At 40.1% G+C, this 16,555-nt stretch overlaps 1 protein-coding gene across 1 annotated transcript in view; it reads right to left on the bottom strand.

Annotated features, from left to right (window-relative positions):
- The window catches only part of NPAS3 (neuronal PAS domain protein 3), a 695,623-nt gene that overhangs the window by 23,841 nt on the left and 655,227 nt on the right, over window positions 1–16,555 (bottom strand). Inside the window, exons 10-11 of the mRNA XM_040412178.1 lie at window positions 8,592–8,739; window positions 4,087–4,202 (exon numbers count right to left, since the gene is read on the bottom strand). Of these exons, the coding sequence (XP_040268112.1) occupies window positions 4,087–4,202; window positions 8,592–8,739 (264 nt within the window). The remainder of the gene's footprint in view (window positions 1–4,086; window positions 4,203–8,591; window positions 8,740–16,555) is intronic.

Below are 16,555 nucleotides of genomic sequence, written 5' to 3'. Positions count from 1 at the left end.
TTATGTACCCCAAAATGGTACCAATGAAAACGTCAACTCATCCCGCTAAAAATGAGCTCCCACACAAGACCAAAAAAATATGGTTCTCAGAAAATGGTGAAACAAAAACAGGCTTTTTTTTTTCAAAAATGCTTTGTGCAAAAGTGGTAAAACAAACACAAAAAATAAAATAGATATGTCTGTAATCGTAATGACCAGCAGAATAAACATAATGTGTCATTTTTCCCAATAACAAGTCCCAAAAAAGCAATGGCAGAGTTGCTGCCTTATCTTTATCCTGCTTCCCAAAAAGCTAAATAAAAAGTGATCAAAAAGTTGTATATACCCCATAATAGAACCAATGATAAAGCTCTGTTGAGAGAAAAATAAAATGTATGGTTGTCAGAAAATGGCTGTACTGGTGTCCAGAGGCTGATCAATAGCATGGCGCCCATAAACAATTCCACCAAAATCTGCTCTCCAAAAACCATATGGTGCTCCTCTTCTGATCCCTGCCGTGTGCCCAAACAGCAATTTACTACTACATATGGGGTGTTGCTGTGTTCAGGAGAAAATGCTTAACAAAATTTGTGGTGCTTTTTCTCCTGTTACCCCTTGTGAAATTAAAAAATGGGGAGCTTATGCAACAATTTATTGGAAGAAATGAAAAATTTCATTTCAACAACCAAATGTTTTTTATTAAAAGCCTGTGGGGTCAAAGTAGTCAGTACAACCCTCAATAAATTTTATGAGGGGTGTAGTTTCCAAAATGGGGTCACTTTTTGGGGGATTCTACTGTGGGGTACCTTAGTGTGCTTTTAAATGTAACATGGCGCCCAAAAATCTGCTTCCAAAAACCATATGGTGCTCCTTTCCTTCTGAGCCGTATTGTGTGCTCATAGAGCAGTTTATGGGGCGTTTCTGTAAATTGCAGAATCAGGGTAATAAATATTGAGGATTGTTTGGCTGTTAACACTTTCTGTCTTATAGGAAAAAATTTATTGAAATGTAAAATCTGCAAAAAAAGTGAAATTTTGAAATTTTGCATCCATTTTCTTTTCCATATAAGGGGTTAAGCACATTTGTAAAATCCGTTTTGAAGAAATTGAGGAGTGTTGTTTCTGAAATGGGGTCATTTATGGGCATTTTCTTTAACTATGTTAACCCCACAAAGTGGCTTCAAATTTGGAAATTTCCCTTAAAAAATTGCTTTTAAAATTCAAAGCCTTCTAACATCTTAAAAAATATAAAAAATGACATTCTCAAAATTATGCAAACATAAAGTAGACATATGGGAAATGTTAATTACCGGTAATAACTAAAGGTTTCCAAATGTTGGGTGAATTTGGATTCTTTTTACAAAGGTAAAACATATAAACTCAAATTTACCTTTAACATAAAGTACATTGTTATACGAGAAAACAATTTCAGAATTGCTTGGATAATTGAAGCATTCAAAAGTTATTAACACATAAAGGGACACATGTCAGATTTGTCCTGAGGGAGTTAAAACAATAGGCCATTTTTCTGATGACACATTTCCTTTAGGCCTCCTGCACACGACCGTTTTTTTTAAGGTCCGCAAAAACGGGGTCCGTAGGTCCGTGATCCGTGACCGTTTTTTCGTCCGTGGGTCTTCCTTGATTTTTGGAGAATCCACGGACATGAAAAAAAATGGTGTCCACCTGGCCGTGCGGAGCCAAACGGATCCGTCCTGAATTACAATGCAAGTCAATGTGGACGGATCCGTTTGACGTTGACACAATATGGTGCAATTGGAAACGGATCCGTCCCCCATTGACTTTCAATGTAAAGTCAGGAGTCCCTTTTATACCATCGGATCGGAGTTTTCTCCAATCCGATGGTATATTTTAATTTGAAGCGTCCCCATCACCATGGGAACGCCTCTATGTTAGAATATACCATCGGATTTGAGTTAGATCGTGAAACTCAGATCCGACAGTATATTCTAACACAGAGGCGTTCCCATGGTGATGGGGACGCTTCAGGTTAGAATATACTAAAAGAACTGTGTACATGACTGCCCCCTACTGCCTGGCAGGTGTTGCCAGGCAGCAGGGGGCAGACCCCCCCTCCCCCCCTGTATTTAACTCATTGGTGGCCAGTGCGACCGGCCCCCCCCTCCCTCCCCTGTAGTTAATACATTGGTGGCCAGTGCGGCCGGCCCCCCTCCCTCCCCTGTAGTTAACACATTGGTGGCCAGTGCGGCCGGCCCCCCCTCCCTCCCCTGTAGTTAACACATTGGTGCGGCACATTGCCTATAGCACAGACCTTTCACTTACAAGTAGGAGGAGCGCCCGGTCGGTCACAGACATCGCAGCTCGCAGGTAAGTATAATGCTTCTAAAAATTGCTAAGTAACCATGGCAACCAGGACTGCAGTAGCGTCCTGGTTGCCATGGTTACCGATCGGAGCCCCAGCGATTAAACTGGGACTCCGATCGGAACTCTCCACTGCCACCAATGATGGGGGAAGGTGATTTTAACTAGGGGGGGAGATGTGAGGCCGCACTGGCCACCAATGATGGGGGATTCGGAACGTGATTTTAACTGGGGGGGGGGAGAGGTGAGGCCGCACTGGCCACCAATGATGGGGGATTCGGAACGTGATTTTAACTGGGGGGGGGGGAGAAGGGAGGCCGCACTGGCCACCAATGATGGGGGATTCGGAACGTGATTTTAACTAGGGGGGGGAGATGTGAGGCCGCACTGGCCACCAATGATGGGGGATTCGGAACGTGATTTTAACTGGTGGGGGGGAGAGGGGAGGCCGCACTGGCCACCAATGATGGGGGATTCGGAACGTGATTTTAACTAGGGGGGGGGGAGAGGGGAGGCCGCACTGGCCACCAATGAATATAATATTGGGGAGGGAGGGAGTCTGCCCCCTCCTGCCTGGCAGGACCAGATCTCTTACAGGGGGCTATGATACGCACAATTAACCCTTTAGGTGCGGCACCTGAGGGGTTAATTGTGCGGATCACAGCCCCCTGTAAAAGATCGGGTGCTGCCAGGCAGCAGGGGGCAGTCATGTACACAGTTCTCAGTATATTCTAACTTGAAGCATCCCCATCACTATGGGAACGCCTCTGTGTTAGAATATACTGTCGGATATGAGTTTTCACAAAGTGAAAACTCATATCTGAAAAAGCTTTTATGCAGACGGATCTGTGATCCGTCTGTGTGAAAGTTGCCAACGGCCACGGATCACGGACGCGGATGCCAATCTTGTGTGCATCCGTGTTTTTTCACGGACCCATTGACTTGAATGGGTCCGTGAACCGCTGTCCGTCCAAAAAATAGGACAGGTCCTATTTTTTGGACGGACAGGAAACACGGATCACGGATGCGGCTGCAAAACTGTGCATTTTCCGATTTTTCCACGGACCCATTGAAAGTCAATGGGTCCGCGAAAAAAAAACGGAAAACGGCACAACGGCCACGGGTGCACACAACGGTCGTGTGCAGGAGGCCTTACCTAAGAGGTAAATAAGGCTGTATTTACATGTGCCTTTTGTGTTGTGGTTTTGCAGCGTTTTTGACATTCTGGTGTCTTTACGAGAACTTGAATACAGCTCTGTGCAAAAAAAAATTTAAGATATTTTCACATTCATTACATCCATTTGTTTATTTCTTGTGGGGTTTTTTTCCAACTGTAAACTACTTTTGCCTTGCCTTGATTCAAAATGACTCTTTTAGGTCTCCTGTGGTACTCTATAACTCACTGGCATTGGATAGAGGGGGATATATTGTTATCTACGTGATGATTTTCATGGAGAAAACATGTCCTGCCTCCCTCACCCACACAAAATGATTGCCAACTCCTTCTGCATACAAATGTATACTGGAAAAGCAGTAAAGGACAATGGTTGATTTGTCTATCTGATGAGAATCTTATCACATAACCTTTTTCAGATATTTTAAGTTAGGTTCAAAAATTTGGTACGTGTTAACATGTTAAAACTAGTCAATTAGGTATGCAGGAGCAAAAAAACGTGATTTAGGGAGCATGATTCCAATTTCTTTTTTGCACTAAAAAGAAAATAATATAAAATAGCTTTAATTGTTATATTCCTGTCTGTGTTACCTGAATTATCCTTGGAGTCTGAATCCGAGTCAGAGGTCTCTGAGGATTCTGATGTCTTTTCAGGCAAATGTGGAAGCTGAGCAATATCCATTGGAATGTCCTTGTATTCAGGCAAACTAAATTACCAAAACAAATGGGTATTAGAATGCAGGTTTAAAGGGGCTCTCTGGGTTACAGATATTGATGACCTATCCTCAGGATAGGCCATTGATATCAGATTGGTGGGGGTTCGACACCCGACATCCCCACTGATCAGCTGCTGCGGTGCTGGAAACGAATAGTGTTCAGAGTGGAAGCAGAAGGCTCCATACACTGTGTAGTTTCTGGTGCCGGTGAACTGAAACTCAGCTCCTGGCTGGGTCATTACACGGTGTACAGAGGTGTCTGCTTCTACTCTGTACACTGTTAAATTATGGCACCGAAACAGCCCAAAACAGTTGATCAGGGTGTGCCAGGTGTCGTACCCCCCCCCCCCCTTTGATCTGATATTGATGACCTATCTGGATAACAGGTCATCAACATCTGTAACCCAGAATACCCCTTTACTATGCAAATCTACTGTACATTATACTGACAATGCATCTACAAAACTACAAAATGTAGGCAAAGCCTATGTCCAACAAGCCTACAAGAAAGGCTCCAGACTCCAGTCATCAGATCCACAATAAAAAAAACAAGCTTTATTGAACATATACAAGAAAATTATTTCGAACTTTTTAAAAAGGTAGAGTGGACAAACATGATATGAGACAGGCACCAGGTTACAGCATCACTTTGAAACATCACTTCTAGGTTCCAAAACAGCTGTTGGGTGAAACTGTCCAGAGAAGGACTTAGGCTGATTGGTGCAATGTGCAGCACTTTCTATTGATGCTCCTCCTTATTGTTCATCATATAGTGCCCAAATAACACTATCATACACTGCTCATAAACACTCCCATAAGTCGCTACTGTCAGGAATTTGCCTAATGGATACTTTACAATGAATAAACTTGCAATTTTATTGCCTCCTTCAGTAGTGACAGGTAATGCACCGTGTGGGTCGGCAGAAGATGCACATCCTTAAGACCTGTCCACAGCACTTTTCAGACTGAATCTGAGATCCGACTCTGGTTTCTTGCCATAAGCTATGTTCAAAGACTTGGAAAGCTGCACTCACAGCCTCACCATTTTGTGACACTCCCTGAATATAACTTCTATACACTGTAATCATATTATGGTGTATGGGAAGCTACTAAAAGAAGTCATCCATGGGTATTCTAAATGTGAATGTTTTTTGTATACATAAAATCATGTACAAATTACAATAACAAAAGATTACTATTTACTGTAGGTATTTGTTTGGCTCCTTTTAGCATTCCTTTCTTCAAAGAACATAAACAGCACTGTGCATCTTCAGTGAAGAGTCTTCTCACCAGCTGCACAGCTCAGACTTGTGCAGCAGGTGGCACACTCACCATGTTTATTGTCTTAATGCATCTCAGCTCTTTTTTTTTTAAATCTATTTTTATTCATTATTACCCACTTGCCGTTTTATATGAAAGTGTAATACATGACTATTTTTTATGACTTCACTAACTTGTTACATAACATAGTTATACTATGTGCATGTGTCTTTATGTGTCCATTTCTGAAAAACGTCAGGGTTGACCCCTGAGGAAGCTCCTTTGCAGCAATTTGTGTAAGGTCTTTAGTCTAAGTAACTTTTTCACAGCTTTTGCCATTTTGTGTGTGTTATCCCCTACACATTGTACTTTTATAGGTGATTGCACTAGCGCTTATATACAGTTGCAAGAAAAAGTATGTGAACCCTTTGGAATGATTTGGATTTCTGCACAAATTGGTCATAAAATGTGATCTGATCTTCATCTAAGTCACAACAATAGACAATCACAGTCTGCTTAAACTAATAACACACAAAGAATTAAATGTTACCATGTTTTTATTTAACACACCATGTAAACATTCACAGTGCAGGTGGAAAAAGTATGTGAACCCTTGGATTTAATAACTGGTTGAACCTCCTTTGGCAGCAATAACTTCAACCAAACGTTTCCTGTAGTTGCAGATCAGACGTGTACAACGGTCAGGAGTAATTCTTGACCATTCCTCTTTACAGAACTGTTTCAGTTCAGCAATATTCTTGGGATGTCTGGTGTGAATCGCTTTCTTGAAGTCATGCTACAGCATCTCAATCGGGTTGAGGTCAGGACTCTGACTGGGCCACTCCAGAAGGCGTATTTTCTTCTGTTTAAGCCATTCTGTTGTTGATTTACTTCTATGCTTTGTGTCGTTGTCCTGTTGCAACACCCATCTTCTGTTGAGCTTCAGCTGGTGGACAGATGGCCTTAAGTTCTCCTGCAAAATGTCTTGATAAACTTGGGAATTAATTTTTCCTTCGATGATAGCAATCCGTCCAGGCCCTGACGCAGCAAAGCAGCCCCAAACCATGATGCCCCCACCATCATTCTTCACAGTTGGGATGAGGTTTTGATGTTGGTGTGCTGTGCCTCTTTTTCTCCACACATAGTGTTGTGTGTTTCTTCCAAACAACTCAACTTTGGTTTCATCTGTCCACAGAATATTTTGCCAGTACTGCTGTGGAACATCCAGGTGCTCTTGTGCAAACTGTAAACTTGCAGCAATGTTTTTTTTGGACAGCAGTGGCTTCCTCTGTGGTATCCTCCCATGAAATCCATTCTTGTTTTGTGTTTTACATATCGTCGATTCGCTAACAGGGATGTTAGCATATGCCAGAGACTTTTGTAAGTCTTTAGCTGACACTCTAGGATTCTTCTTCACCTCAATGAGCAGTCTGCGCTGTCCTCTTGCAGTCATCTTTACAGGACGGCCACTCCTAGGGAGAGTAGCAGCAGTGCCTAACTATCTCCATTTATAGACAATTTGTCTTACCGTGGACTGATGAACAGCAAGGCTTTTGGAGATACTTTTATAACCCTTTCCAGCTTTATGCAAGTCAACAATTCTTAATCGTAGGTCTTCTGAGAGCTCTTTTGTACGAGGCATCATTCACATGAGGCAATGCTTCTTGTGAAAAGCAAACCCAGAACTGGTGTGTGTTTTTTATAGGGCAGGGCAGCTGTAACCAACACCTCCAATCTCATCTCATTGATTGGACTCCAGTTGGCTGACACCTCACTCCAATTAGCTCTTGGAGATGTCATTAGTCTAGGGGTTCACATACTTTTTCCACCTGCACTGTGAATGTTTACATGGTGTGTTTAATAAAAACATGGTAGCATTAAAATCTTTGTGTGTTATTAGTTTAAGCAGACTGTGATTGTCTATTGTTGTGACTTAGATGAAGATCAGATCACATTTTATGACCAATTTGTGCAGAAATCCATATAATTCCAAAGGGTTCACATACTTTTTCTTGCAACTGTACATTTGGTGCCACATTAATTCTTATACAGATTATTATTTATTTGTTCTTTGATACTTGCAATTTATCTTTTGTCATGGCACACTGTGAAACTGTTTACATACATGCAGGGAAACAAGATGCTCATTTACCTTATCAATATATGTAACATTATTGGTGGTGTGCTATGGGGGGAGGTGGTTGCTTTATCGATTACACTGCAGGCACAATCTCTTAGATATGTTGTTTGCATGTAGGTATTTTTATCTTGCTGGTTGCTGTAGTTGTGTGTTACAGACCTAATATAATTGTATGATTTTCTCTTGCTTCAGGTGTGCACCATTGTTTCATATATTATATTTCTGTCTGTCCCTGTACGTATATTTGTCTGCAGTGCATTTATCGTGGTACATTCATGACTGCATGTCTTAAATGTTGTACTTTATAGAAACTCTCTGGACAAAACGGATATAGAGAGACCATGCATTACTTTTGTCTGGATTGCACATTTAAAAGCTGTACATCAAAGACCTAAAGCTCTAGGCTGCAGAAGGGATACTGAAAGGCCAGTGAAGATATAAGATGTTGTCTACTTTGTCAATTAAAGGTTATGTACACCTCTAAAAACATTTTTTGTATGATCGTATTTGACTAATTGGGGCAACTTTTTTTTTTTATTTGGTCTTTATTAAATAAAGTTCAGTCATTTCTGAGATACATGTACAGAGGTTAAAAATCAGTCCGTTTGCAAGCTGTCACTTTCTGTTTTCTTTGAATTCTATCATCTAATGGCTCATGTTTAGTTCGTATCCCTGATCTCCAAACCTAATAAACACTCAATGCTCATCAAACTGATAAGAATATGGTTTAAATATGTTTTTCAGGTCAAGATATCAGAAATAAGAGCTACACATGAACTGTCAGATGACGAGATTCAAATAGAACAGAAAGTGACAGCTTAAAAAAGACTAATTTTTATCCTCTGTGCCTCAGAAATGGTTGAACATTTTTAATAAAGGCGAATAATTTTTAGCCCAAAATGAGTAAAATGCAATCATAATCAAATGCCCCCGAAGGTGTACATAGCCTTTACGTCACTGAATTTCAAGCTTAAAGTTACCTGAGGATGTAGTTGACCCAGATGATGTTTCGCTCATTGGCATTTTTAGCATTGATTGCAATGGTAGCACAAGATTGCACCCAGATGTAGCCGCCATTCTTCTGCATCCATCGATAATACTTGGTTACACACTGGCCCTTGTTCAACACTGCAGAGAAAACATATGTTGTCAGATCTTTCCTGGTTAAAGATAACATTAATATTACATAACAGATATTTTTTTTGTAAATGTATTACTGATGGCAGCATTACTGGCTAAATAGGAAGACGAGTTACATAGAATTGCGCTCATAGGAAAGAAGTGTGCCTGATAAGGGTATGGAGTACATCTCTAAACTCTACTGCTATTACACTAAAGTCTCTCTCTGTCTGCCTCTTAGAGGTTATTTGAAGGTATTTGTGCAGCTTTGATCCCTGGGCTCAATTTGGGGATTCCAGCTGGCCAGAAAATATAGCATTTTCTTTTCATCTTGTCAGAGAGAATTTACAGCTCTCAGATGAACGAAATCCCAGTCGGAGATTTGGGGTGGGTTGATGGGGGGAACTGAAACCATGGGAGTTAATATGTGAAGACAGCAGAGGGAGGGTTATTGGAAATGAAGGAGAAATAGTAACGAGTAATACATAGTAAAGGTGATAGAAAAAAAAAAGACATAGAAAAGTCACACAGCAGTCACATAATTAGCAACATACATAATATAAACTACGGGAGTAATACTATACCGAAGAAATGGTGAAGGAATTGAGAATTACTTTTTTTAATCTACACTCCCAAAATGTTATGTTTCTTTCCTTGCAGATGTCTCTGTATCTATTGAGTTTAGGTACCACCTTTGACACAGGGTATTCCGGTGGAAGCAAATGAACCACTGGCCCAAATGCCATCAAACAAGGAAAGCTTTGTTGGATTATAAAGCAAAATATGAGCAAAAAAATTTAATGTAATTCATTTTTGTAAAAAACAAACAAAATGATGATCTACAATTCTAGCGTGACATAGCATAAGTAAACCCTAATAAAAGTTATATTTGAAAGTAAGTTAGTTATGCATTGTCCACTAGGTTCTGCTACTGATCTTCTGTGGAGGAATATCCAAAGAAAGGATATCAAACACCAGATGAAAGGATTTCTTGAGTAATGATTACCTTGAAAGACTGAGATGAAGCAGCAACTTTTCCTGCACACTTTTTTTCAAATGTACATATACAGTATAACCAGTTCCAGAAGCTCTCCCGCCTAAGCAGCAGCACTATTCATTGAGCTACCTGAGACGCTGGACAACTCCCTTTCAATTACCAGTGTCATGTTTTCCTCAGGTCTTCTAACTATGTTGCTTGGCTGTTCCCAGGTCTCTTACAGAAGAGCATGGGAGTTGTAGTTTCACCACTGCAAGAGTGCCATAGGTTGATGATCTCCATTCTAGATAGACTTCTTGTTCCAGTTTCATTTAGCTATTTAGTCTAATTTCTCTGTAAGCATTTATTTAGCGCTCCCTGTTTGATTTGACTTTTTCTCTAATCTAGCTATAGTATGTGCTGGCAGAATATTCAAGGATATTTCCAAGCATGACCTATACAGTATTTGACTATAGTCCCTTTTAAATCACCTAGGCCAGACATGAATGGCTGCATCTTAGGCTAAAATGCTTACAAACATGTACGGCCATGCATAGACAAAACATTAGAGGCAGTAGAGAGAAAAAAGGAAAAATACTTTGGCCAGTAACTTAAAAATAGTTAAAATCTGAAATATGATTCATAAATGAAACCATAGTTAAAGGGGTATTGATGGAATATTGAAAGGAAATTCTGAGATATGTGTAGGTGCCACCTATGTCAAGAACAGGATCCCATCTTGCTGCTGCCATAAATGGAGAGATTGCCAAGCATAAGCTGCTCTTTGCATTCAACTCTATGTGAGTTACGAAAGTAACCAAACACAATTACGCAGCAATGTTCAGAATTCTCATAGAAGTTAATGCAGGAATCCACCTCTACATTCATGGTTGGCGCAAGATAGGCCCCTTTTCTGAGAAAGGTGCAGGTGCCAGAGGTGCAACCCACACCTATCAGACATGTATGGTACAAACCGGATTCCAAAAAAGTTGGGACACTATACAAATCGTGAATAAAAACTGAATGCAATGATGTGGAGGTGCCAACTTCTAATATTTTATTCAGAATATAACATAAATCACGGAACAAAAGTTTAAACTGAGAAAATGTACCATTTTAAGGGAAAAATATGTTGAATCAGAATTTCATGGTGTCAACAAATCCCCAAAAAGTTGGGACAAGGCCATTTTCACCACTGTGTGGCATCTCCCCTTCTTCTTACAACACTCAACAGACGTCTGGGGACCGAGGAGACCAGTTTCTCAAGTTTAGAAATAGGAATGCTCTCCCATTCTTGTCTAATACAGGTCTCTAACTGTTCAATCGTCTTGGGCCTTCTTTGTTGCACCTTCCTCTTTATGATGCGCCAAATGTTCTCTATAGGTGAAAGATCTGGACTGCAGACTGGCCATTTCAGTACTCGGATCCTTCTCCTACGCAGCCATGATGTTGTGATTGATGCAGAATGTGGTCTGGCATTATCTTGTTGAAAAATGCAGGGTCTTCCCTGAAAGAGATGACGTCTGGATGGGAGCATATGTTGTTCTAGAACCTGAATATATTTCTCTGCATTAATGGTGCCTTTCCAGACATGCAAGCTGCCCATTCCACATGCACTCATGCAACCCCATACCATCAGAGATGCAGGCTTCTGAACTGAGCGTTGATAACAACTTGGTTGTCCTTGTCCTCTTTGGTCCGGATGACATGGCGTCCCAGATTTCCAAAAAGAACTTCGAATCGTGACTCGTCTGACCACAGTACAGTCTTCCATTTTGCCACACTCCATTTTAAATGATCCCTGGCCCAGTGAAAACGCCTGAGCTTGTGGATCTTGCTTAGAAATGGCTTCTTCTTTGCACTGTAGAGTTTCAGCTGGCAACGGCGGATGGCACGGTGGATTGTGTTCACTGACAATGGTTTCTGGAAGTATTCCTGAGCCCATTCTGTGATTTCCTTTACAGTAGCATTCCTGTTTGTGGTGCAGTGTCGTTTAAGGGCCCGGAGATCACGGGCATCCAGCATGGTTTTACGGCCTTGACCCTTACGCACAGAGATTGTTCCAGATTCTCTGAATCTTCGGATGATGTTATGCACAGTTGATGATTATAGATGCAAAGTCTTTGCAATTTTTCGCTAGTAAAAATATAATATATGCCTTTGTTCAGATAAGCTAAAAAAACTAACAAAAAAAACAGATGTAAAAAATTTTTTGCTATCATTTCTTTTTGCTACTGTGACATTTAAATTTGTGTTAAATGGGGAATACTCCGACAACATACATATAGGTAGGGGGTTAGACAGGGATGCCCACTTTCCCCGTTACTTTTTGCTATAGCCATGGAGCCGTTAGCTGATATGATTAGGCAAGATGAAGAAATAGTAGGGTTCAAGTTCGGTGAACATGAGGAAAAGATTGCTCTATATACAGATGACATTATGATGTTTGTAGGTTCACATAGGTCACTTATGAAAATCTTTCATAAGAGAATTGAGGAACCCGTTAAATATCTGGGCATTCAAATAACTCCAAATCCCAATGGATATGTTAAACTGAAGAAGAGGGCGGACCCTCGAAAGGCGTCTGGCTGGTCCTGCGAGTAAACTACCCACCCGAACCCGAATGCAATAACCATCGGAAGATCAACATACAGCTCGTAATATTCCAGTGAATACAAAGCTGGCCCAAGCTATCGCGAGACCACGCGAACTCTGCAGATTACTTCCTGGTCGGTGACACGCAAGGAAGCAACCACGTGGAATGCCGAGACCAGCGAGCGGTAACTCTGCAGTACCGGATCCCGTGTTAACCCGGGAGAGACAAGAGATCCAGCGTCCATCAGAGTGGCACCCCCATAGAGGCCAGTCATAACTAAGGGCAAGGTAAGAGGGTTTGAAAAACTAGGGGGACGCCCCAGTTCTAAAACCCGACCACATTCTACCTAACCCTAACTGCATATCTGACGCACAGAGGAATCGATACAAAAGTGCTGTATTGAATGGAAATAGTTACATCATCTTATTCAAGGAATTGCTACTAGGTCTTCATAAGACTTTCTTCACTGAACACCAACCACATAGGATTTATATACCTTTATCTTTTTCTTTATTTTTCTTGCCACATATATATATATTTTCTACAGGATATATATATATTTTTCACAGGATATATTTTTCACAGGATATCTACCTTGATATTTCCTCCATACAGGACTTCAATTGAATTTATTCACAAGTGTATTATTTGCATTATTTGCACATTTATATGAAATGACCAAGAGCATTAAATCCATTTAGACAGCCATTACAGGGAATACATAGGAACATATCTGTATGTACTGATATATTGTCCCCTATACTGATATATTGTCCCCAGTGCTTTCCATGTTTTTTAAACAATCTATGTGTAATTTTTATGTGTAAGTTTCATGTACAATTTTATATATAATTTATTATTATATAAAGTTACTACTTATAGACCTGCCAGCTGGTGAGTGCCTGTTTTTACTTTTATTTCTTACATTTTGCTATACGGGATGAATAGGTGAATCATCCAAAAACAGAGCACCTAAACCATAGTATCAGATACGGGTGAGCCACGATATACATATATATTAAACTGAATGTGATTCCTAAAATACAAGAGATTAGAAAAAAAATAGGGGTATGGAAAAGACTATATGTCTCGATGGCAGGTCGCATATCTTTGGTAAAAATGTGCCTATTACCCTCCCTGAACTATATTCTATGGAACTCACCAGTAATAATCCCCCAAAAAATATTCAAAATATTAGCCAGTCTCCTAATGGACTTGATATAGAGAGGGAAAAAACCAAGGATAAAAGCAGAAATATTGTGCATTCATGAGAAGGAGGGTGGATTATCAGTGCCAGACCTGGAACTTTATTTATTAATATGATAACGTGGAGTAATACGCAAAGATACAAGGCTATGATGGAAGGGATAAATGCTAGGTTAGAGAATTGTACTATCTTTTTAAATAATAGAAGCTGGTATTCTGACACAACAGGGTCGTAAGATACCGTTATTTCAGCTGATGGATAGGGTCTGGAGACAGGTAAGAGCATTGTGGAATCAGTCTGGACTCCATGCTGATACCATATTGTGGGAAAATACCCACATCTTAGAACTTAAGTTAATTGAACAGAAAATATGGTGGAAACATGGAGTCTATAAACTAGGGCAGGTATGGAGACGGACAGGGAGATGTAAGACTATATGAAGATCTTAAAAAGGAGCATGGACTTGGTAACATACACCTGAGGTTTTATTACCTACAATTAAAATATGCATTACGATCATCGCTAGGAAAAGATATACAAATTGATACTCTCCCACAGCCGTTAGTTAATATCTCTAAATTGACACCAGGGGGAAAACTAGTATCTAAAATATGTGAATGCTTATTACAGCAAAAGACTAAGAAGAGAGCAGCCATTAGTTTAATGCATAAATGGAAAGATGATATAAGCCCTCAGCGAGAAGAGTTTTGGGATCTGGCTATACAAAAAAATTAAATAAAATCTTTAGCTGTATAAAATGTGGGGAAGTTGGGGTGGACGATGTCCATGTACTCTGGTTATGTATAAAAATTCAAGAGTTCTGGGCAAAGGTAAATGATAGAATAGAACAATATCATAGGATTAAAATCCCCAGGTAATTTGAGATATGCATATTGGGGGTGATGGAAAAAATCGACACCCCCTATCACTGAGAAATAATATCCAAACTTCTGTTTCAAGCAAGGAAATGTATTGTTGGGGAGGTAGTACTGTACCCACGGTCAGGGAATGGGAGAGGTTCACTAGAACTTCACTTGCCATAGAGGAATTCCACCTGGCAAATATTAAGAAAAAACATAGATTTACTAGAACATGGCAAAAATGGTTAATAAAGTGATATCCTTATGGGAGGACGGCGTGAGGTGTGCTGGTGCTGTGGGGGAGTTGGAGAGAGGAGGCCATTATTTATTTTTTTATTTTTTTTACCATGTGGGAAAAGAGTATGGGTGGTGGGTGGTGGGTGGGGGTAATATAAAATGTTTCTGAAATTACAATGTTATGAAATTAAAAGACTGTTATAATTATTTGTATTATGGAAAAGAAAACAATAAAGAAATATTTATTAAAAAAATAATGTATAAATAATAAATAAATATAAATAAATGGAGATATTATTTAACTTGAACAGTATTGTTTTATAGCCACCATTGTCTCCTAAACCCATGATATGATGGAAATGGTCAGTGGTGTGTTTTGTTTAGTCCACAAGTTCAGCCATTTTATAGTTTACACATACATTCAGAGCTGAAATCTGCCAGCAGTTCTAGCTGTCTTGCTCTTGCAGTTTGCTTCTGTAATTTCTGTTCAGGGAATGGTAGTCTCTGCACAATGTATTGTACAGTAATCTAATACAGAAAAATATTTTGCTATATAGGAGCTCAGCTACACAACTACAGGTGAGCTTAAAGAAAACCTGTCATGTGGGTATTTGATTATAATATAACTCATTATATACAATCATTAACTATTAAAAAGTACTTTAGATTTATTCACTTACTGGTATGACAGATGGTTAGCCTCATAATATACACACAAAGATGCTACGCACCGCATGCTAATGAGCTGATTTGAGTTCAGCAAGAAGTCTAACTTTGATATGAGTCCAGCGTTTTTTCTTTTCAGCGGTGTAGCCACTCCCCTATTCACTTGTTCAGAAGCTAAAAATTCCGCGCATGCAAGCTGTCTGAACAGTGTAATGACGCACATTCATAGCTGATAGTAAACTGGGCATGCGTCGGCTCATCCTTACTTCCGGTGGACCAGTACAAGCAGGAGTTATTAGGTGGGAAGAGTGTACATCTCGGGTAAGCGTTCTCCTGCTTGATTTGTACTGTGCAGTTGGCGGACAGCAGCCAGCCTTAATGTTCACACAGACTCTACCTGCTGCCCCACACTTTATTTGGTTTTGCATTTAGAAGATCGGGAAAAGGTCTGTACATACAGTACAGACCAAAAGTTTGGACACACCTTCTCATTCAAAGAGTTTTCTTTATTTTCATGACTATGAAAATTGTAGATTCACACTGAAGGCATCAAAACTATGAATTAACACATGTGGAATTATATACATAACAAACAAGTGTGAAACAACTGAAAATATGTCATTTTCTAGGTTCTTCAAAGTAGCCACCTTTTGCTTTGATTACTGCTTTGCACACTCTTGGCATTCTCTTGATGAGCTTCAAGAGGTAGTCCCCTGAAATGGTTTTCACTTCACAGGTGTGCCCTGTCAGGTTTAATAAGTGGGATTTCTTGTTTTATAAATGGGGTTGGGACCATCAGTGGCGTTGAGGAGAAGTCAGGTGGATACACAGCTGATAGTCCTACTGAATAGACTGTTAGAATTTGTATTATGGCAAGAAAAAAGCAGCTATGTAAAGAAAAATGAGTGGCCATCATTACTTTAAGAAATGAAGGTCAGTCAGTCAGACGAAAAATTGGGAAAACTTTGAAAGTAAGGGCTATTTGACCATGAAGGAGAGTGATGGGGTGCTGCGCCAGATGACCTGGCCTCCACAGTCACCGGACCTGAACCCAATCGAGATGGTTTGGGGTGAGCTGGACCGCAGAGTGAAGGCAAAAGGGCCAACAAGTGCTAAGCATCTCTGGGAACTCCTTCAAGACTGTTGGAAGACCATTTCAGGGGACTACCTCTTGAAGCTCATCAAGAGAATGCCAAGAGTGTGCAAAGCAGTAATCAAAGCAAAAGGTGGCTACTTTGAAGAACCTAGAATATGACATATTTTCAGTTGTTTCACACTTGTTT

Source organism: Bufo bufo, chromosome 11, assembly GCF_905171765.1.
Source record: "Bufo bufo chromosome 11, aBufBuf1.1, whole genome shotgun sequence".
In the NCBI taxonomy this organism is placed as follows: domain Eukaryota; kingdom Metazoa; phylum Chordata; class Amphibia; order Anura; family Bufonidae; genus Bufo; species Bufo bufo.
This window is presented reverse-complemented; position numbering and strand designations above follow the sequence as displayed.